This window comes from Meriones unguiculatus, chromosome 19, assembly GCF_030254825.1.
Source record: "Meriones unguiculatus strain TT.TT164.6M chromosome 19, Bangor_MerUng_6.1, whole genome shotgun sequence".
NCBI lineage: Eukaryota > Metazoa > Chordata > Mammalia > Rodentia > Muridae > Meriones > Meriones unguiculatus.
Window position 1 is genome coordinate 53,594,971 of NC_083366.1, and position 22,542 is coordinate 53,617,512.

Genomic DNA, 22,542 nt, shown 5'->3' on the forward strand with positions numbered 1-22,542 from the left:
TTGGGGGGTCACCACAACATGAGGAACTGTATTAAAGGGTGGAAGAAACGGGAATTTTGATAACCTCTGCCTTACATTCTCAGGACATTTGATGTCATGGCCACAGACAACTTAATAATTACCAAGAGGAAAACACACTGTGACAGTGGAGATGTAGCTACCACCTTCACCCATGTAGCATCAGTAACAGAATCTATGTCCCTGCGTAAGAAAAGGGACACATTTTTCTGTGTGGTGTTAAAACTTCATCTAATTATGAAGTGGTGGCGGTAGCGGCCGGGGGAATTGATAAATCCAGGAGGAAGAATATTCTACAAGACAACTGGCCTAGGCCCATCACAAATCCAATGACTCAATTTTAAAAGGAGAGAGAGGCCAGGCTGCCTGTGCAAGCCTTTAATCCCAGCGATTGGGAGGTAGAAGCAGGCAGATTTCTGGCCTGGTCTCCAAAGTGAGTTGGAGGCCAGGAGCCAGGGCTACATACATAGTGAGACGCTGTCTCAAAGAGGTGAGGCAGTTACCAGCGGCAGGAGTGGAGGAGAGGTAAAGGAGAGGAGACCGCCCTAAATTAAGAGGTTGTATCTAATTATCGTCAATCGGTTAGAACCTAATAAATTGCTGTAGGAAAAGAAATTCGGAAGACAACAATTTTATGAATTTTCTGTTTGATCATGCCTTGCGGTTACGTAGGAAAATGTTCCGAGGATGCGCACACTGACATTTGCGGTAAGGAATCTAGAAGCTATGAAGGCATTTAGAGTAACTGGAAGTGGCACACTGCTAACCAGCTGGAGAAAGGCTACATCTTGTGTTGTTATTTAAGCTTTCCTGTCAACGTAAATCACTTTTCCTAAAAAGTGGGGGAATGGTGCTCAAAGATTGGATGCAAGGACAGACCAAGTAGGCAAACGAAGCCAGGTCCGGAAGAGCCCGGAAGGCACCTTTCAAAACTACCGCTCCCGCCCCGGCTGCGGCCCTTCCCTATTGGCTGGCACCAACCCGAGGCCCCGCCCACGGCTCCCAGAAGCCCACGCGCGGCCAGCAGTTCGGCCACTTCCTGCTTGAGGTGCGCTGAGACCATGGACGCCGAGCCGCCCCCTTTGGAGGAGCGCCGTCGGCTGCAGGAGGAGCTGAGCGAGTTCGTGGAGAGCTGCTGCCGGACGCTGGAGGAGGTGACAGCGTCCCTGGGATGGAGCCTGGATCAGCTGGACCCCGGGGACGAGGCGGCGGAGGTGAGGGGCGAGGTGGCCCCTGCCTGGCCGGGGCTGTGGGCTTCTCTCCGCGGGGCCCAGGCCTCTCCGAGCGCACCGTCCCGATGCCGTGCAGGGCTGGGCAGGGCTCGCCGGGTGCTTGTCCCGGGGGTGCCGCTGGTCGGTTTGGCGATTCGCTTCGTCATTTGTCGCTAGGGTTCCGCATTGCGTTAGTTGTAGTGTCCGGTGAGCTGGGGTCGGGCTCACTCTTCTCTACCTTAAACCCGGACGGACAGTACCGATTCTGGGGCGATTAAAGGAAGCCGCTAAAGAACGGCAGCTAGCAGCTGACCCTTAAGTGTACTTGAGTGAATTATCCTGACTTTTGTTCTGATGGGTGCAGGATAAAGGGAATTTACATTGCGCGGTGTTTTCTGTTTTGTTTTAGTTTAGTTTTTGGTTTTTCGAGACAGGGTTTCTCTGTGTAGCCTTGACTGTTCCGGGCTCGCTTTGTAGAGCAGGCTGGTTTCGAACGCACAGAGATCCGTTCGCCTCTGCCTCCCAGAGCGCTGGGACTACTGGTGTACGCCGCGGCGCCCCGCTGCGCGGTGATTTCTTAAACTCTCATCATTTACTGTGATGAAATAACAAGCTTTAAGTCATACGTCAATGGCGATATTTAAGATGTATTCGATTTGCATATAAGCCACCTACTGTTCTGTTAAAGTTAGAGTAGGAATGGAAAGAAACAAACCCTCCACTGTACCTTTTCAAGTCTGCTCAGCGTCGCGATACTCACATATGGCACAGCATTACTTCATTTAAAATGCATCATGACCCGCCCAGGTGAGAATGACTGGCAGCATTTTGCAGATGAAGAAACCAAAACATCAAGGTGGGATTGGCAGCTGGGATTTGAATGCAGGCCTTCTGGCGTCCGAGGGTTTGTGTACTTGATTGCTGTGTAAAAACTCTATGTAAAACCCCCAAATAAGACAGTAAGCTGTGGAGTACGTGATTATCTGATATTCAGCAGAGTAACTGGCTTACAAATCCTGGCAAATGACCTTGATAGTTTCTAGGCTAGATGCAGTCCGGATAGTTAATCAATTTTCATGTTTCTACAGTAGTGCTTAGTGGACAGCACTCGTAGTTTGTGTCCTCGTGAGCTTATGGTGTCAGGGAGGGAGGTAGAGAGAGGACAGTTACGCTATTGGGTGGCAGAGTCTGTGATGGGCGGAGTTGAAATTTTTGTAGTACTGGTTATTATAGGCTATAGTGGGTCAGAAGAAGTCTGGAAATTTATATTCTTGAAACTGTGCATGGGTGTTTATGGGCGTATGGCTTGGGTTATGGGTCTTCAACTTTTCCCTTGTTTAGGGTCTCTTGTCTTGATATTGCCTCCACCATTTGAGTCAGCCCTGTCTATCTTCTGTCACAGTGGCAGCACTGAAGTTGCAGATACCATATTGACCATATTCTGATATTTTTGCGTGGGTTCTAAGGATTTGAATTTGGGTCCTTATGCTTCCTTTACTAGAGTCATCTCCCCAGCACTCACCAGAAAGAGAAAAAAAAAGTCAAAACTAAAAAAAAATAAAATGAGTAGAATTAGCTAGGTGAGGCATAAAGAAAGCATCCCCACTTAGACGTCCAGGCTTGAATCATTAGAGAGCTTGAAGTACTTGAGGATGGGTAAAACGTCAGGAGGAGAGCTGGTGACCAGGCGTGGTGGTGTGCACCTGTAATCCCAGCACCTTCGAGGCAGAGGTGGGTGGCTCTCTGTAATTTGAGCTAGCCTTCTCTACACAATGAGTTCTAGACCAAGCAGGGCTCTTTGCTATAAATGGCGAGGGGAGTGATAATGGCTAGGGATTAGAGCCTTCTGAAGGTCCTTGTCAGTCATATTAGAGATGGTTTATTATTATTATTATTATTATTATTATTATTGTTTATTTGTTTTTTAAAATGTGGGCAACAGGGGAGGCATGGACAAATTTTAAGTCAGAACATTCCAAATCACATTTGTGTTTTGGTAAGACGGCTACTAATATTTATTTAGTGCTTGTTATGTACTGGGCCCTACTCAAATGTTTTCTGATTATAAGCTCACATTTATATTTACTTAATCTCCATGATATCTTTGTGAGATGAGGGTCTATTGCTTATTTACAGATGAAGACGCTGACTCAAGGAGAGGTTAATTAGTCACCCAATTTTTATAGTCAGTAAATGGGAGAGCCGACGTTTAAAAAATGGCCAGATGGTGGAGAATGGAAGCAGCCATCCTGGAAGGAGAGAGAGAGAGCAATTAGTCATTGTAATCCAGAGAGGGAATGTGACATCTTGACTACAAGTGGCAGTGGGGCTAGAGAGAATGAAGAGGATTTCAGAGACACATAGGAAGGAGTAAAAATGTCAGGACTAGGTGGCTGCTTGGATGTGGGTTATCAGGGAAGAGTCCTTGCTTGGGCAGGTGGTGCCTTTTACTGAAATGGGAAGCAGGCACATTTGGGTGCTAGGAGGCTTTTGTATCGCTGTGATAAAATACCCAACAAGGCAAGTTAAGAAAGGAAGGCTTGGTGATTAGTCTTCACACACTGCAGAATCACCTGGGCAGGGAGTCTCAGTAAAAAACTGTCTAGATTGGGCTAGCCTCTGGGCAAACCAGGGAGAGATTTATTCATTGGGGTAATTAAGGTGGGAAAATTCTCCCTAAAGGTGGATAGCGCCAGTTCATGGGCTGGCCCTGTACTAAATTAAAAGGAAAAGTAAGCGGAACATGTTCCTTCTCTCTGCCCCTACTTGTGGATATGAATAGCTTTTTCAGGTTTCTCCCACTGTGACTTCTCTTCAGGATGAATTGTAACCTGGAACTGTGAGCCCAACAAACTCTCTTTTAAGTTGTTCTTGCAGATGTCTTATCGCAATAACAGACACAAAACGAGGGCTTACAGTGTGAGGTGGCGTCTGTCACGATAGGGAAGTCAGAGGTACCAGAGTGCGAGGCAGTTGATCACTGCATCTGCAACCAAGAAGAGCAGTGAGTCTTTGTCCTCAGCTCATTTCCTCCTTTTATACAGTTCAGGAGCCCAGCCTAGGGAGTAGTTCCAGCCAGTCTTCAACCTCAGTTAACCTAATCAAGATGATTCTCCATAGACATAGGCCCAGAGGCCCACCTCCCAGGTGATCCTAGATTTTATCAATTTGACAGTTAATATTAACCATCACATAGACCTCAATGAATATATGTGATTTATGTTTGTTCATGTTGGACTTTGAGTATAAGGTACTTACTAATTAAAAAATTAAAGAAAATTATTGTGTGTGTATGATGTGGAGGTAGGTCAGGACAGTTGTGTGGAATCTGTTTCTCTTACCACCTTTGTGTAGATTCTAGGGATTGAACTCATGTTGTCAGACTTGCTTGGTGAGTGCCTCATCCACTGAGCCACCTTGTGCTTCCTAGGATAAGGCAGTAAGAGAGAAACATGGTCTGATGAAATGGATCATCAGGGAAGCTGAAGCGTAGTGAGAGTTGAAGCCAGAATATTGCTAGGAAGCATACTATGGAATGACAGGAGGTTAATGATTAGAATTACATGAGATGCCAGCACTTAAAAGGGGCAACTGCAGGAGACCGAATAAGAACTAGAGGAGTGGAAAGAACATGGAACATTTATCAAGAGCTAGACATGGTGATGAATGGCCGTAATCCCAGCACTCGGGAGGATGAGTTAAGACTATTCCTATCAATTCAAAGCCAGCTTGGGCTACAAAGTAGCAGCCGGTCTCAACAAAACAAAACAAAGCAAAGGCTGGGAAGGTGGCTCAGGTGATAAAGAGCTTCCTTTTGAAGCATGGGAATCCCCAGAACCAGTAAGAGCTAGGAAAAGTGGTAAAAATATCTGTAACCTCAGTCCTGGGAAAGAAGGTTTCCTGGATAGCCAGTCTAGCCAAATAGGTGAGCTTCAGATTTAGTAGAGAGTGACAGACTGACATCTGATGTTGATCTCTGGCCTCCATATGCACCTTTACACATGTGCCCCTACACACATATGTACATATGAACTACAACAAGAGTATAAAGTTCACCAGGAGTGCCAGGATGACAGCTTTGGACAGTGGATCATGACCGGGAGCTCAAAACAACAACAACAAAAACAACAACTATGACATGTTCTTTGGCTTCAGTATCAGGAAAGTTGTGGGTGTCGAGGTGTGGAGTGGGGGAGGTGAGGAGTGGCTTTTTTTGTTTTGTTTTGTTTTGTTTTTAATACAGACATCCACATTGGAGCAAGGCCCATAAAAGAAGTACTAGACTGTTGTTTAAATACTGTTTTCCCCCATATGTTTGATTTTTGCAGGATGAAATCGCCATATGCCCTTATGATTCTAATCATCACATGCCTAAATCATCACTAGCAAAGCACGTGGAGTCTTGCAGATTGAGGAAACTGGGCTATGACAAAGAGGAAGAGGTAGCATTTATTTATTCCATAATATTATATAATTCATTCTTTAGTAAGTCAGGAGAATGTATTGTGAGCCTGTGTAGAATAGATAGTACTCTGTCTGACATCACAGATACTATATTTACATTGTGGTATTTTTTATGACAAAACTTCAAACAGCCAATTGTGCAGTTTTTAAGAATACTAACTAAAGTGTCTGTTTTTGTTCTTTCTACTGTCTAGAATGATATGTACAATCCTGCTTTTTTCTATGAGAATTTGAAGATTCCTTCGGTTACTTTGAGTAAGTATATTAGATATTAATTGAAAGATAGACTATTTTTGTATTAATTTTTCTTTTTTGAATTAGCAGAAGAATGGGTATTATAGACGTGCTTGTGATTTAGAACCTTAAATAATAGGATTAATTAACATACAGTGAAGACACTTTGTTTAATGTAAAAATAGACTGCATTTATGTTAAATGGGAATGAAGGTCCTGCAAAATTTTAATAGTAGCCCAGGCATGGTGGAAAGGCAGAGGCACATGGATCTCTCTGAGTTTGAGGCCAAGCTGGTCTTCTACATAGTGAATAGGACAGCCAGAGTTAAATAATAGAGAGAGCCTGTCTTACAAAAACATACAAACAGACAATTACACCGTAGGGTACATGCCTCCCTTCTTGGTTATAACAAAAATATGACCAAAGATATGAGAGAAGGTAGAATCATGATCTGTATAGTGTGACGATACAAGGGCAGACAGAAACGTGGTTCAGTTATTTGCAGTACAAATTGACCTTGATTCACCTCAAGAAACAATGTCCTGATTCAGATATGTATATAACTTTTGATGAGATATTGCCCTGTTTACTACCTAAGTTTCTTCATTATTTTTGGTGGTTCTGGAGCTTGAACCTAGAGTCTTTACTTGCCGGTGCAAGCACCCTATCCCCACACTTTAAAATGTAACTAATATATTTCAAATGGTGTCTGGCCTCTAAGAGATACTGGTTACTACTTCAGTTTGTGCGTCTTAATCCTGAATGTTTTCTGAACTAATTGAAATCTGATAATTTCTTGGGGTGTAGCTAGCTCTGAAGGAATTCTTACTGAGTTATAGAGGATGATGCTAATTTTTCTTTTTCAGATAAGGATTCACAGTTCCAGATAATCAAACAAGCTAGAACTGCAGCTGGAAAAGATGGTGATTGTTACAGTCAAAGTAAGTGTTGTTGCAGTTTCAGCTAACTGGTGAATCAAGGTATTTTTTTTCCTCATATGGGCACATGTTGTATGTGCTTTTCAAGAAAACCCTTGTGAAAAGGTTATATTGGAAAAGGATCAGTCTTACATTTAACAGAGGGATGGCTTACATTGTGTCTTGTTGGATAGCTATTTCTTACTCAGATACTCTGGAGTCTCCCTCAAACACTGTCTCAGCCCGGGGTGCTGTTTTGGCATTATCTAATAGCTGTGGTTGCCTTGTGGGTAAGTTTTTGTGTAGTGAATAAGTATACTGGATAAGGGTATCTTGTTGTTTTGTTCTGCTCAGGTGCAAGTACTGACCTTGAGAGTTTCTTAATATTGAAACGTGATGCATAACATTTAAAGATCAATCTTCATTGCTTCTCTCAGAACATTCCCTCCCAAGTCTGTAATTGTACCCGTTTTGGATTTGACCTCTTTGAGATTTTTGGGTGCCTCTGGAAAAGAAAGCATAAGCATGGTGGTTTACCTGTAGTTTTAGAGCATTTGTGGGTTTTCTTATGCCTAGCGGGGCTGTTTTAAAATGTTTCTGCCTTGGAATTTGGCAGATTCAAAAATCTAAACAGAAGGAAGTAAGTTAATAAGATTTTAGACTTTTGAATCTGAGTAGGCATTGAGTCAGAGCAGCTGGCTCCACTTACCAGTTGTCCTTCTGTGGAAGGTGGAGCGCTCCTTTCTCACTCTTCCTGTGGTAGTGACCGCAAGTTTCCCCTTGTTCTAAGAAGCTGCTGTGTGCTGTCTGGACTTTATCTCTCTTGAGGTGACTGCAGGTTTAGACTGAAGATTGTTTTGTCCTTGGCCTGTGTCTTTCCATAGTTACTTCTAGTAGCCCAGAAACATTTTCTGTTTGTTTGGTTGTCTGGCAGGGTGAGGTCTGGCGGCACATGAGAATTAATAATAATGTGTACAGGTCCAAGGTCAAAATGTCTGGGCATCAGTTCTCTCACTCCACAGTGTGGCTTCCAAGGGTTGAATATGTGTGGTCAGGTTTCGTGGCAAGCATCTTTAACCAGTGAGCCATCCTGCCAGCCAAAGTACATTTCTTGTATTTCCTTTCAAAACTCACACTTTCATGTCTGTTGGCTTCATCTCAGCTTTTAAATTTGCAGGTTACTGATCTGTGATCACTTAAATCTTTTGTGATCTCTTATTTCTACTTGTTGGCCCTGTTAACAGACCAGTAGTAATAATTTAGGAGAAAAAAAAAGTTGTGTTTGTTTGTTTGTTTGTTTTTGAGAGGCTTGGCTTTTAAGACTTTTTCTCTTACCTGGTTTAGATAGATTAATTTGTTTTGGAGTTGAAAGACTACTTGGATCATGTAATCCATTGTCTGTGTTTTACAGATAGGAAAGAAACTGGCAGATAGGGCCAGTTTGATAAAGTTCTTGTGTGTTCTAAAGGTCTTCAGTGCTTTTGGTATTTAGTAATGTTCTCCCGCTGCACCTCTCCCCTTTGTTTCTTTGAGTCGGGGTCTCTAGCCCAGGCTGCCCTCAGTCTGACTCTGTACTCCTACCTCAGCTGGAGTTCTAGGTTTGTGCCACACATCTAGCTAATCCTTTTGCCTTTTAACACTTCTTTTCCTCAGCAAACTTGTGTTATGTTGGAGAAGTGTTCCTTTCCATATTAGGTCAAGAAGCACAAAGGGAAGAGGCTTACCTTTGCTAGGTAACAGCAAGGCTGACTCCAGAATGAAATTCTGTCTTGTGGCACGGGCTCGTAATTGAGTTCTTCTACTTTGGGTTAGAAATGACATAGTGAAAGTTGTGGATGGGGTTCTGGATGATGTCTCATCATGTCATTGCGAGCACAAGAGGCTGCACATACGTGCGCATGTTAGTGCTACTCACCATTGTTGTCAGTCTGAAGAAGTACGTGTGCGACCACCCTGCATAAGTAACCTGTGAGCTTTTGTTCTGTGTCTGGAGAGCAGCTGTCTTGTATTGTGAGAATAGACATGGCAAGAGCTAGACTGGGGCTAGCTACATTAATTGGTAGCTACACTATTTAAGAAAAAAAAACTAATGTGCACCAAGTGTTCTTATGACATGAGTGAGTTTTATAGGTGTGAATGATTTAGAAACTGTCAGCTGGTATGACTTTATAGAACTAGACAGTAAGATTTAGGCATTGAACTCAGTTCATCACAGAAACAGTGATTTTGGTCATTTATTTATATTGTGGTACTGGGGATTGGACTTAGGCATCAAAAAATTACTTGGAACAGTTCTTCAGGAGAGTAGAGAAACTGATTTTGAAGTCTTCTATCTTAATATTTGAATGCTTTTAATAACTGTTTTAATGTGATCTGCAACCCTGTTTTAAAAACATGTTTCAATTCCATGTAGAGTTCTACATTGTTTTTTATCAGAATTATCTTTGTGGCCCACTTAAATCTTGGGTGTTTTCACACCTTTGGCCTAAGGACAAGAATCTCTTCAATTATCTTCTTAGTGATTTATTTATGTGAACATAAAGCAATAGTCATTTCCTCATCTGATTAATAGTTTAAGGTGCACTAAGATGGAAGTCTTGGCAGTAACTATGTTTTCACTGCACCTGTTGTGTGAGGTCAAACCTAAACTCTGCTAACCTTCACGTAAAGTGGACAAACAGCCTCGGCCCAAGTGTTTACTTTCTTGGTAGCTACTTTGACCAGTTCTATAACAAAGTTATTAATTTTATCATCAGTAATAATTTTGTACTTAGTGGTTTATCTTTTTCCTCCAGCATTAAATATTCATACTGTTGTAAATTTCATGTCGCATACTTGAGACATGGCCATGATTTGAAATCAGTGTCCTGTAAAAGAATCTTGGAGGTCCAGTTATTTTTCTTCTCTGGGTCTGGTTTCCTTTATCTAATGTTAGCAGTTGTCTCTGTGGGTACTCAGTTCATGCATGACTGTCACATTGAGACAATTCCTTTATGTGTGGTGGGTAAGTTTTCTTGTGAATCGCAAGGAACTAATGAAGAATGCACAGTAAAGTAAGTTAAAGTTTGATTTTGGAGTGATATGAGATTTGGAGATGGGTAGAGGTGATGAGTCTGATACAGTCTGATACAGTGCTCCGAACTGTATAATGGAAAATGATAAGGATGAATTGTTTCATTTATATTTTACCACAATTTAAAAGGTGACAAAAGAGAGCATGGACTTAAAGTGGTTACAGCACATAAGCCACATGGAAACTTGCACTTTGAAAATTCATGCCTCCTGTAAATGAAGCTTGTTTAGGTGTGCTTATCCTTTTTTTTTTTTTTTTAAATCAGAAATGTTATGAGAGTTTTGAAATGCAGTTTGTTGCTTAACCTTTTCTGTACTTTTTCTTTTTCAGTAATTGGGGTGAGTATAAAGAGGAATTAGGAACCTGAATGTACTCCTTATTTAAAGATATGCAGTATCCTTTTTGCAAATGATATCCTTTTAAAAGTATCACTCAAACTTCTGACTTTATTTCAGTAACTGTCGCTCTTAAAGTCTTGGTTTGGAATTTTGATTGAATTTTAAGAAATTTAAGTATTAGTCTCTATCATAAAGAAACTTAAGATTACTACAAGGAAACTTTGAGCTTGATTATTATACTGTTTTCTAAACTTTGTATTTTTCCTGTCAGATTTTTATACTTATATTCAAAGTAATTAGGCTTATCAAAGCCAAGCTTGTATTGTATGATTGTGTTTAGCCCCTGGCTGCATAAAATCTTTTGATAGTGCCTTGGCGTCAGTGTGGTCGACTGATTTAAGAGGGAGTCCATCTTCATTTCCAACCCCTTGACCAGTACCAATGTCCAGGTGTCATTATCTGCATCTGATAAACCACAGCCTCAGGGCCGCTGCAGCTCTCTCTAGTGTGTGGACAAGTGTGAAGTCAGTTCTGTGCTCTTACTCAACTTCTGTTCCTCTTACCTGAGATGTCAGTGAGGTCTGGGGAGAGCTACTGTGAATCCTCACCGGGCTCTGGGCCAGCTTTAGCTCCCTTAGGCTACCCAGCAAACCTTAGCATTCCTCAAGTAGTGATGTTCTCTGTTTGCGATAGGAAGACTTGTTTTAAATTGCTTTGTTTACAGTTATACTCATTTTATTTCTTTGAGAATATTTGAATCTCAAAACAATTTTTCTTCCATGTTTTAATACATCATATCAAGGTATTGTATATATTTATTGTTCATTCGTGAGCAGACTTTAGAATGATCTGTAACTATTAGGGACACTGCGGTTACCTTTTCCATTTGATGTATTTAAGCCAGCATACTTCTTCTTTAGGAAACTAAAACAAGTTTAAGTTGTCTTTTCCTTAGGAATTTCAGGGTTTCTACTTTAAGAAAGAAACAAAAACAAAACAAAACAAAAAAACAGAGCCTCACTGTGCAGCCCAGCTTTTCCTCTTGCTATGTAGGCCTGCCTGTGACCGTCTCATCTCCTGAAGACTAAGAGTACCAGTCTGTGCCACCATCGTTGGCTTAATTAAAAACAATTTTTTTTTGATTCCCCACTTTAGTCATTGCACTTTAATGTTTCATATAAGGATTTTTTTTTTTTAACTCATTCTTCACGGTCTCTTAATTTGTTTTCAGAAGGGCTAAAGTATTTTCAGCTTTTATGAAAAAGCATATACACAGAAATAATTTCTACTTTTGTAATAGAGGTCGTATTTAAGAAATTATTACACAGAGGTTTTCTTCACATGTTCCTAAGGTGTGTACCAAGTAGTCCTAGCTACTTGAGAATCTGAGACAGGAGAATCCCTTGAACCCATGAGTCTGCACCAGCATGGCTACCATGGCAACATGGCCAGACCTCATCAAAAAGAAAGACAGGTTTTCTGATGCTCGGGGTCTTTTTTTCATGGCTATCACTACCTGACTTGGGCAGTCTGCCCTAACCTTGTTGGAGAGAATAGCAGACATCCATGAATTATGACCATTTATCACATGCATTTTTTCATATGTAAAAGTAGTTTGGGTTAAGATTGTATTGTTATAGCACATATTTAAGAGTGTAAGTCCACATGCTTTATCCATCGTTTACTCTTGTCTTATTTTATCTTAGGAATGTATTCTTCAATGCCTGTTGAAGTTCCTCTGAATCATAAACGATCTGTTTGTGACCTTACCCAAGCAGATCGTCTTGCCCTTTATGATTTTGTCATTGAGGAGACAAAGAAAAAGCGTTCTGGTTCTCAAGTCATTGAAAATGACAGTGATCTGTTTGTAGACTTGGCTGCTAAAGTCAATCAAGGTTTGAAATGAATATCATTTTTTACATTTCTTGTCATTTCTTATCATGAATGTCAGTAAAGTGATTTCGTTTTTGGGCCACTTGATGTGGGGTAAGGTGGTTTTGTATCTCATTTGACATTAGTTAGTAATGAATGGTATTGCTTATGAATGGAGTTTATTCTGACTCCTACTGTAAGCACAATGTTCTGTCAATTACAGAGAGCACCTCTATGCTGAAGAAAAAGTGATATAAAATGGTCTGTGTACATACATTTTGTTTAATCTGGAGAACATTTTGGAATTTTTTTGTATGTTACTTTGAAACATACTAAATAGGATTATTCCTGTTAATTTCTTAATTTAAAAGTGGGGATAGAGAGATAGATCTTATACGAGCTTATAATGTTCTTGCAGAGGACCCAAGTTCAATTCTCAGCACCCACATTGGCTGGCTCACTGCTGCCTTAACTCCAGCTCCAGGGGATCAAATGACCTCTTCTGGACTCCCCAGACACCCTCACTCACATGGACAAACCCATAAACGTACATGTTTTACATATAGTGATATACATATACATTATTAAAAATAATTTAAAAGTTTCTAAGGCTATAATATTTTTATTCTTTCATTAGATAATAGCCGAAAAAGTCCAAAATCTTACCTAGAAATCCTGGCAGAAGTGAGAGATTATAAAAGAAGACGCCAGTCCTACAGAGCTAAGAATGTTCATATAACCAAAAAATCTTATACTGAGGTAAGTTTCACATAATTTTGTAGTGCTTGTGTTGAAAATTTCCCATAATTTTCTAAGTCTATTTTATGCCCCTGGAGGTTTTTTTTCTGAAGTGTCTTGAAAATGCCACACCTGTTTGTCTTTGCCCAGTGCTCGTAGGCCTACCTGTTTTCGTTTCTGCTAACATAGTCTTTGGAGGTTGCATAACCTTTTAGAGACTTTCAGAAAGTGGTACTGGGTTGTGATAAGAGAATAAATCTGAGCTTTCAGCGGCCCTTGGCTTAAGAGGGTTTGTTTGCAGTGGTTGGAGAATGGGGTGAGGCTGGGTCTTCATGTCGTCCTCCCTGACCTGGAACTTGCTCTGTAGGCCAGGCTGGCCTTGAGCTCACAGAGGTCTTCCGCTTAACTTCTTGAATGCTGGGATTAAAGACATGCACCACCATGCGCCATTCTTTGGCTTTAGTTTCTACTCTGCTGTATGTCATTGGCTGCGTGTGACTTGCTTTTTATCTTTATTTTATGTAGATGTGTGTGTGCCTGAATATGTTCATTGTGTGTGTGTGTGTGTACACATACATAGAAATATATATATGGGTGCCCATAGAGGCCAGAAGAGTATGTTGGATCTAGAGCTGGAGTTACAGGTCCTTGTGAGCCAAGGTTTCTCTGTGGAGCTCTGGCTGGCCTCAAACTTAGAGATCTGCCTGCCTGTTCTCCTGAGTGCTAGGAGGAAAGGTGTGTTCCACCATGCCCAGCATTTAGATGCTTAAGAGCATCCAGCCCCTGTTGAGTTTTCATAAATTCTGGGGGAGTCTCTTCCCTCTTTTTATGATAGTACAGCCTTTGCAGGGATATCATGAGAATCTATTAGTTAAGATGATTAATAGAAATTCCTGAGTAAATATTAGCTGTCACTTTTTGCATACTTTTTTAAGATTTATTTTTATTTTATGAGCATGAGTATTTTGTTTGCATTTGTGTCAGTGCAGCACATGTATGCAATGTCCACGGGGCCAAAGAGTGTGTCGGATCTGCTGGAGATGCAGTTACAGGTGGTTGTGGGCTGCCGTGTAGGTGCTAGGAACTGAACCCAATCTCTCAACCACTGACTTTCTCCCCAGCTTTTTTTGTAGAAATTTTGATGTGCTCTACTGAAGAGTTAGGCTGAAATTTTTACTAATTCATTCACTGATTCATCCACTGAGATGGGTTCTCTCACTGCACCCCAGAGCTCAGGCTGTCTGGAGCTCACTGTGCAGCTTAGGGTAGACTCATGCTCAGCGGTTCTTCCTTCCAGCCTCCTGAGTGCTAGGCTCACTGTGTGTGGGTAGCCGCGCCTAGTGAGAAATGTCTTGATATTTACTGTAAGTCAGTCTGTCTATGATAAAAGCTAGACTTATTAGATGTCATTTAGTGGGGAAGACTGGTGAATTTTTTGGTACATAAATTACTCTATCTAGACCCAGTTTCCATATTAACCTCTTAATTGTTCTATATGATTTCTTTTCTGATTTCAGAGGTTTTTACAGGGTAAGCTCATTTTGTCAGGATTTTATTTTGCTTCATCCAGCACGTCTCTGAAGCTGTCTGCTGACATATGTTACCTCCATTCTCTGACACATGTTGCCACTTTATATGAAATGATCTTTTCTGTCACTTTGAGTCTTGGTAGGTGAAAGGTCACTCAGCCCGTTCTGGATGCTTCTGAGTCATTGTTAACACTTTGCCACACACCCAACATGGCCTTTCTTAGAGTACTCTTTATAATTAGAGTCTATTTTAGACATACCTCTCCCAGGAGAAGTGTTTACAGGCCCTCAAATCTTTGGTCATTCTCTAGGTCCCCTCTGGTCTCATATCTTTGGGATCGTGTTGATACTGGTGCTCTTTACCATTTCATGCCTGACCTCTTCTCACGGAAATACTTAAATATACTTAATTGATCAGCATAGTATAAGGAGTTTACATTTCCTTAACTCTGCCTCCTGCCTCTAGACTTGATTGTCTACCCCATCTTACGGCTTTGTCTGCATTTTACCCTTTCCTAGCTTCCATTTCATGCCATATGTACTTTTGGTTTGCTCTGGACTAGGATCTGAATTTTGACAAATTTCAGCCAGAAAGTTACATACTATAGATACGATGCACAGTACACTGCCGGGATGTGCAGAGGTGATGGCAGCGAGATAGCATCTTTGTGCTCTGTGCAGTGGCGTTACAGATTGTGCTAAAGTCGGAGTGAGCAGTGGTTGCTTCTTGTTAAAAGGTTAGATCGGTGTGAGGTCTAAGATACCACAGCTCTGAGGAAAAGCGCAGCTTCAAGCTAAGGAAACTCCTGACTGTGTGCTGGGTGGCGGACCTGTGCCAGGTGGCTTCTAGATGGCTTTCAGGGAACCCTGGTAGAACTATCCAGAGGTAGTCAGACGGGGCTGCTCGAGGTCCTAGAGCTGGAATGTGGCTGCGCTGTGTGTGGCTCATGCCCTCTACTGGCACAGCCTGGGCTACATTGGGTTTTCCACGGAGAATATATAGTGGTCAAGAAGTGGAAATAAGCCATTTCCAGATGAAAAGCTCTGAGTACAGACTAAAAACAAACAACAACAGCAAAAACAAAGCTGAGGGTCTTTGGGGACTGGCTGGGGCTTAGGATTTCTGTGGGAATTGCCAGGTGATTTCTGTGGCTTCTCCTCTGGTGTCAGAAAGGACTCCCAGGCCTTACTGAGGAGTTTGGCATTGTTCTATGTTTACCTTTTGGAGCTATTGAAAGTTTCACTGATGAAGGGGAAAACTACAGTCAGGTCCTAACTGTAGTCTGTGTCTCTCTCTTTTCTTTTTAATTTTTATTTTTCAAGACAAGATCTCACTGTGTAGTTCTGGCTTTCCTGAGACTTGCTCTCTGTAGACTAGGCTGGCCTTGAACTTACAGAGACCCACCTACGATGCCTCTGTCTCCTAAATGCTGGGAGTAAAGGTGTAGGCTATTATGCCTGGCTCTGTAGTGTCTTCTTTGGTAATTCCCCCTATTTCCTGTACTGTGAAACATTTTCTTGGCAGGCAAGAGGGAAATGTCAGTTCTCTTTTGGTGTTGGAAGGACCCTGCTGTTTGAGGTTGCAGTCCCCCTAGTCCAGGTAGCCATTCTGAGCTAGATGTTAGGTGCAGGACTCTCTCTCCCCTCCTACTCTCTGCTTGACTTCATCTGGAGAGTGTCTTTAGACATAGATGGCTCACCCACATTTGATATATGGCCTCTGACACAGCTCCCTGCTAGCTTTCCCCTCCCTCCACCTATATGATATTGAGACACTGTGTTCCCATTCATATGATAGGAGCATGCTGTTTAATGCAAATCAAGCATCCTTGAAGTGCCTAGTTCTGACCAGTTACGTACACCTATCCTTGAAGGCCCCACTCATTCCTTAAGGGGTATAGCTTTAGTTCTGCAGAATTAAGGTTGAACTAGCTCCCTGAAGTGGTTCCTGGAGTGGTTATTCTCCATCATTCTCATGGCTTCCAAGCCCTGCACCTTACCTTCTGATCCTCCTGCCTTCATAGGCTGATGGGCAATAGCCCCCAGGGGGGAACAGAACCACATTTTGGTTTTTATTTCTGTCTTCTCTGGGACTAGACCTGTGCTTGATAATGTGGGTAAGATAGAAGAGAAACTTTCATGTGGTTCTCCTAGGTTAGGGATTTGATCTTTCTTTGGGAGAGCATCTGTGAAGTAACTGTAATAGTTCATACTGTCTTTCATCTTGTTTTAGTTATTAGGTTTTAAAAATCATGTGCAGATATCATCATACAGAAGAGTTACAAAACCAAGAACAGTAAGAATTCTGCACATCTTTACTTGGATCACCTTTGTGGGTGTTTTACCTTGTGTACTCACCATTTCCACTCACCCCCTTCAGTACATGAGCCGTTATGCTTTGCTCTTTTTCGAAAACTCATTGTCTTCTGTTGCTTCTGCTCCTTTTGCAGGTCCTCTCCCTTCCCTCATTGTCCCTACTTCTGCCTTCATGTCACATATATTCCATTATTCTATCTTATTTTATCTTCTTACCCTTTTGTTCTTGACAGTGTCCCACTGTGTAGCTCAGGCTTCTTGAATTCATTTGGTACTGGGATTATAGGCATAGCCACCGTTTATCCTTTCTGTACATCATTTACTCTCTATTTTGTACCTGTACATATTTTTTCTTGAATTATTTGAGAGTAAGTTTTATACATCATAGTTCTTTATCCCAAAATAGTATTTAATCCAAAATGTATTTCTGCAGACTAAGGCTGTTGTCTTGCATAGTCATAGCATAGTTCCAACTTCAAGGTTAACATTGAAGTAATACTGCCATCTGCCTTTTATTCACAGTGTCATCAGTGCCTTTTTAAAATAGTTCTTAAATACATGCATCTCGTAGTCCATTTTGTCATAACGCTTTGTAAGTTTTTGAGTAATGACAGTAATTTTTCTTTCACTGTTAATTACATGTATATGTGGGTATGTCCACATGAGTGCAGGTGTCCAAGGAGGTCGAGAGAGGACATTAGATCCCCAAGTCTTGAGTTCTGTGTGATTGTGAGCCACCAGCATGGATGGTAGGAACTAAACCTGGTCCTCTGGAAGAGCAACAAATAAATGCTCATAACCACTGAGCCATCTCTCCAGCCCCTATTTTTCTGGTTTCACGATCTAAAGTTTTAGAACAACTTTCTGATCTGACATTTGGTTTTTACTTCTTCCAAGGTAATTCGGGATGTGATAAAGGTGCACATGGAAGAACTCAGTAACCATTGGCAAGAAGAACAAGGAAGAGCAGAAGATGGTGCTGAAAAGTATGCCGTTGTCTTTACTGATGAAATGCTTGTCCACCTGATTTTATAGTTATATTGAGCCTCAGCCATGCACTTGCTTGGTAGTGTGCCTCTCATGTGCTATAACCATGGATGTGCAGCAGTATGTGTATGTGGCTTAAAGTAGCTTTTAGCATTTCTGAGACTCTTGGTGACATTCTGTGACTCATTGCTGCTTGTTTATTGTCAGTGCTCGGAACTGCTGTACTTAGAGTCAGGCCGTTGCCAATCTTAGGGATGAGCAGATGTTAGGGAAGTAGTTATTAAGTAAGACACATTATAGGGACTGTTTGTGTGACCGCTGCCTTTGTGGAATATAAGTCTCTGCGTGTGTATTTAACTCTATATACCATTGGTGTGATATAGACTTAGACCCTAGATGGAGGTCTGTGTGTGCAGTGGAGGCCATTGGTGAAAGGAGCTGATGGAAATTCCTTTCTGTACTGCAGGAATGAAGAAAGGCGATCAGCTTCGGTAGACTCGCGACAGTCTGGTGGAAGTTACTTGGATGTTGAAAGTTCACGACATAGAAGGGGTCGGAGTAGGAGCCCACACAAACGAAAAAGAAATAAGGATAAAAATCCTGAGTCAAGGAGAAGGAAAGAGAGGTGAGTGTGCCTATCCCTGAGTCTTTGTTGTAGAATGCAGGAAAATAAATTGTAGGGATAAGTTAAGGTCGAGGAATTCTTCATACTCGCCATGGTTCAGTTCATAGACTACCCCCATAGGGACATAGTTCCTCATTCTGTGTGCGTGATAACACATTGCCCCCTCCCCCTGTAGGACGCAGGCAGGCCTTGAACTTGTGATGTTCTTGCCTCTGCCTGCCAAGTAGTTTGGATTGTAGACCTGTACCACCACATAATCAGCTTGGTGCCTCCCTCCTTTTTTAAAAATTTCTTTTTAACCTGATGTAGAAGAGTAATGTCTGGATGCAGCAGTAAGTGTTATGGTACTTGCTTAGACCTTCTCTGTCCATATTGTCCTCTCACGTTTCTCATTCTTCAAGCTAATTCTTCAGTTCAAGTATTTTTAGAACCAGAGATGTTCCAGCTTTATCAATCAGTTTTACCCTTGTTAGTATTGATGACTAGGAGACATGAATGAATGTTAAATAATAAATTTAAGCCGGTTGCGGTCTAATCTGGTATGCCAGCTGCTTCCTGGGCATCCCCTGGTTGTAACATTCACCAGGCTCTAGATAAACTGTTCCTCAGTCTGTCCTTCTTGCCTAGTATTCCTGTTGTGGTTAGAGGGATGGCCCTCCCAAATTTACCCATGCTGGAAAAGATAGTCATTTACTTACTGCTTACTATCTGGTCAGGCCCAAATTCCTGTCCTTTCAGCCATCTGCCTTCCTTCTGTTCTTGTTGCTGTCTGTCTAGAGGATAATGGTTGCTGTATGTGTCTCTAACCTTACCTGCTGTGATAGCACTTCTACACCACTGCCCAAGTAAATTCTCTTAAAACTCAGCAGTAGCAAAATTCACATTCCTTTGGATGGCTCTTAGCATTCAGGATTACTTTCTGCTTGTTTCTTGAACTTTCCATGACCCATGAAGTGAAGAGTCTCTCCTGGGTAGCCTGACTTGCATTTCTCATCCACATCTATGCCATTTTGTCCTATCTCCTGCTACCTAATTTTAATTCTTTTTATTTTTTTAAGGATTTCTTGGAAACTCGTATCTTTTCTTTTGCTCTTTTACTCGAGCAAAAGGCTCACCTTACCCAGCATGTAACTGTTTGGCACACTTAGTTCTTCCCTCTCCACTAGAGTCTTAGCTCCTAGAGGGCAGGGTCCATGTCCTACTTAGGACTTTTTGTTGGTAGTGTTTTGTTTCTTTGAGACAGGGTCTCGCTGTGTAGTCCTGGCTGTCCTGGAACTCACTGTGTAGACCAGGCTGGCCTCAAACTCACAGAGACCTGCCTGCCTCCACCTCCCAAGTGCTGGGATTGCAGGTGTGCAACACACTTCTGGCCCTTACTTAGTTAACTGTGGGCAGTGCTGTCAGATGCCAGGCTTTTACATGGCATGTCTTTCCAGGGACACTGGTAGAGTATGTGCCTGTCTCAGTGTATGTGCGCCCAGTGTGCGCAGGTGCCTGTGGAGGCCTGAAGAAGACACTGGATACCCTAGAACGGAAGCTACAGGCACTTGTGTGCTGCTGGGGTGGTGGAACTGACCCTTAATCCTCTGTAAGAACAGTAAATGCTCAAGCCATCTTTCTAGCCCTAGTAAAGCTTTTTGTATTGGCCTGGCAGCTTTGCTATATTTGTGTCATTTGGTCTGTTGTCTAAAGCTAACTGTAGTACAGTTCTCTTCTGAAGATAACACTTGCTTAGCTCCCCCCCCCGACTCCACAAATGAACTCTTGCCCGTCTAGCAGAAACTGCATTTTGCCGCTTCTCAGAGGCGACATCCCTAATCAGCCTCTGTAAGCTTACAGTGGGGGTCTTCAGTGTGGACGTGAGGTGGTCTCCTTAGAGGTTAGCAGTGTGTGCGCAGGAAGCACTTCTTTCTAGAGTAAGCTGACTCCTACAGTCATTCCCGAGCTGTACAAAGTTGAGACAGCAGCCAGAATAAGTCAGACAATGTAATGCTTTTTCCTGTTCCTTTAATGTTCTCTTTGAAATGGAATCTTTGCTTAGCTAACATTAACATATATTCAGAGTTAATTTTAAAGCAGACCTCTGAAATATAAATCTGTTTTGCTTGCCTTTTTTCTTTCTTTTGCTTCTAAGATACCATATACGCCTTCTTCTTTCCTCCCTCCAAATTTCTATATACCCATCCTTGTTGTTTGAAATTCATTGCCTTTTACCCCACTCATTGTTGTTACATGCATGTATATATGTATACCTATATACACATAAGTATTTCTAAATATAGCATGTTTAGTCTGTATGTTACTTGTGTATGTGTTCTCAGGGATGACTGCTTGGTATTGATTGGATAATCAAGTGGTAGCTCTTTGTTCATAATACTGTTTCTTCTGCGCTTAGAATTCCTTATTTGCCTGTAGTTATTTTCTAGGGTTGAGGCCTCATGGCTTTCTCCAGTCTAGTTTGGCATGTCTATTCTTGTCCACGTCCTGTTTAGGCAGTTGTGTTAGAGAGACTTGATGGGCATAGCTTCTGAAATTACTAGGAGACACAGGCTCTGTCTGGTCCTCTGGATCTTGCAGTCTCTCTGCCCCCTCTTCAGCAGTGCTCTCTGAGTCTTAAGTGTGGGTTTTATAGAAGTGTCCATTGGTACAGGGCTCCACAGCTCTACATTTTGATTAGTTGTGGTTTTCTGTAATGGTCGCCCTCTGTTATAAAGGGTTTTCTTCATGAGGGGGTGTTAACTGTGGGTAGAAGCACACAGATTTTGAGTGCAGTTAGGGATTCTGCTAGTTTAGTAAAGTGGTGGTTGAAGATTCTCTTCCAAGATCGGTGCCTTCACTAGCCTTGGGTGCTGGCTAGGGTTCCAGCAGCAAGCATGACTTCCCCCTTGTAGGAGGTCTTAAGTCCAGAGAGCTTTTGCTTACTGACAAGGCATTGTGCACTACTGCACCCTTACGGCTGTTGTGTCATGCTGGTCGTTGTGGTTCACGAGCATCATAGCTGGGCAGGACTGTTGGTTGCTTTCCTCCGTTGGAAGCTTGCATGGTGCCTTCTGGTACTATGAAAGCTAGTGCTCAGGGAGGAGGCTTTCACTCCCGTCAGTTCCAGCTCAGGGGCCTGTGTCTGAAGTGCATGCTGTCTTCAGCAATAGGGACTTACCTTCCAATAGCAATAACCTGCAATGTTTTGCAGGTTTCTTCGACAACCCTGACCAACAGCTCTAAAGAAGGCCTTTCATGCCTTGTGTAGGGTGTTTGTTAAGTCGTCTTTGGCTCTTAGAGGGAGCATTGTCAGCTCAGATGAAAAGATTTCATATCCATAAACAAGTCTCTCTTTTTAATTTTTAATTTTATTTTTATTAATTACAGTTTATTCACTTTGTATCCCAGCTGTAGCCTCCTCCCCCACCCCCTCCCAATCCCACCCTCCCTCCCTCTTCTTCTCCTATGCTCCTCAACAAGTCTCTTTAAACAGGCTTGTTTTTAAATAGACTTATATGTATTGTGAGTTTTTTTAAGGTAGTTAATAGTATGAGTCCTTATGACTTTTTCAAACATCTTTATTGTTATTTTTACCCTCCTACTTTATTCTGTATTTCCCTTTCCCTCCCTAATTAGCACCCCCAATTTTACTCACCTGTATTTTAATCTTGATCTTAATTTAATAAGTGACTTTTCCCTTTTACTTTTAAAGTATTGTTCAGCTGGAAGTGGTGCTGCACCTTAATCTATAAATTATAGAGACTTTAATTAAAGTGCCATTAATGTCAGCACTTAGCAGGACAGAGGCAGGTGATCTCTGAGTTCAGGGCCAGCCTGTTCTAAATAAATAGTAAGTTCTAGGCTAGGTGAGGCTACACAGTGAGACTGTCTCAAAAAAAAAAAAAAAAAAGTATTGTTCAGTTCTAAATGCGTGCTTTAACTTATTGTTTATGTCTGGTGAAAATATATTACTGTTGAATTATTACAAAGCTGAAATATTAAAGTGCCTCTCATTTATAACTTTATACTTCTTTATTTCAGGGATGGAGAAAGACATCATAGTCATAAAAGAAGAAAGCAAAAAATATGAACAGAATGTAAATGCATTAATTACGCTTACGAATAAATATGCTGGTGTTTTAATTGTAATCTTTGCATAGGAGAAAGTGGCTGTTATGATCATGTAATGATCATTTTAATAAATGTTTCCAACCATGAGACAAAATTGCACCCTCCATGT

At 41.7% G+C, this 22,542-nt stretch overlaps 1 protein-coding gene and 1 long non-coding RNA gene across 3 annotated transcripts; one reads left to right on the forward strand and one right to left on the reverse strand.

Annotated features, from left to right (window-relative positions):
- The first annotated feature begins 1,037 nt into the window (after positions 1-1,037).
- On the forward strand, positions 1,038-22,527 carry Snrnp48 (small nuclear ribonucleoprotein U11/U12 subunit 48). The gene is made up of 9 exons (XM_021633114.2): positions 1,038-1,232; positions 5,558-5,671; positions 5,888-5,948; positions 6,795-6,869; positions 11,963-12,151; positions 12,766-12,887; positions 17,609-17,697; positions 18,165-18,323; positions 22,344-22,527. The coding sequence occupies exons 1-9, from the start codon at positions 1,080-1,082 to the stop codon at positions 22,390-22,392; spliced, it is 1,011 nt and encodes a 336-aa protein (XP_021488789.1). The 5' UTR covers positions 1,038-1,079; the 3' UTR covers positions 22,393-22,527.
- Positions 3,389-7,345, reverse strand: LOC132649358 (uncharacterized). Of its 2 annotated transcripts, none has more exons than XR_009587795.1 (3): positions 7,214-7,345; positions 4,146-4,215; positions 3,389-3,478 (listed from the first exon to the last, which is right to left on the reverse strand). It is a non-coding gene; the product is annotated as an uncharacterized LOC132649358 (long non-coding RNA). The 2 variants fall into 2 exon arrangements; XR_009587796.1 differs by lacking the exon at positions 7,214-7,345 and adding an exon at positions 4,571-4,629.
- Positions 22,528-22,542: the final 15 nt, after the last annotated feature.

Excerpts from the sequence above, each read along its gene's own strand:
- Snrnp48 (XM_021633114.2), top strand. The coding sequence starts at position 1,080 with ATGGACGCCGAGCCGCCCCCTTTGGAGGAGCGCCGTCGGCTGCAGGAG. Across the intron at positions 5,949-6,794 it reads GATTCCTTCGGTTACTTTGA|ATAAGGATTCACAGTTCCAG; the intron begins GTAAGTATATTA and ends TTTCTTTTTCAG. Across the intron at positions 12,152-12,765 it reads GGCTGCTAAAGTCAATCAAG|ATAATAGCCGAAAAAGTCCA; the intron begins GTTTGAAATGAA and ends TTCTTTCATTAG.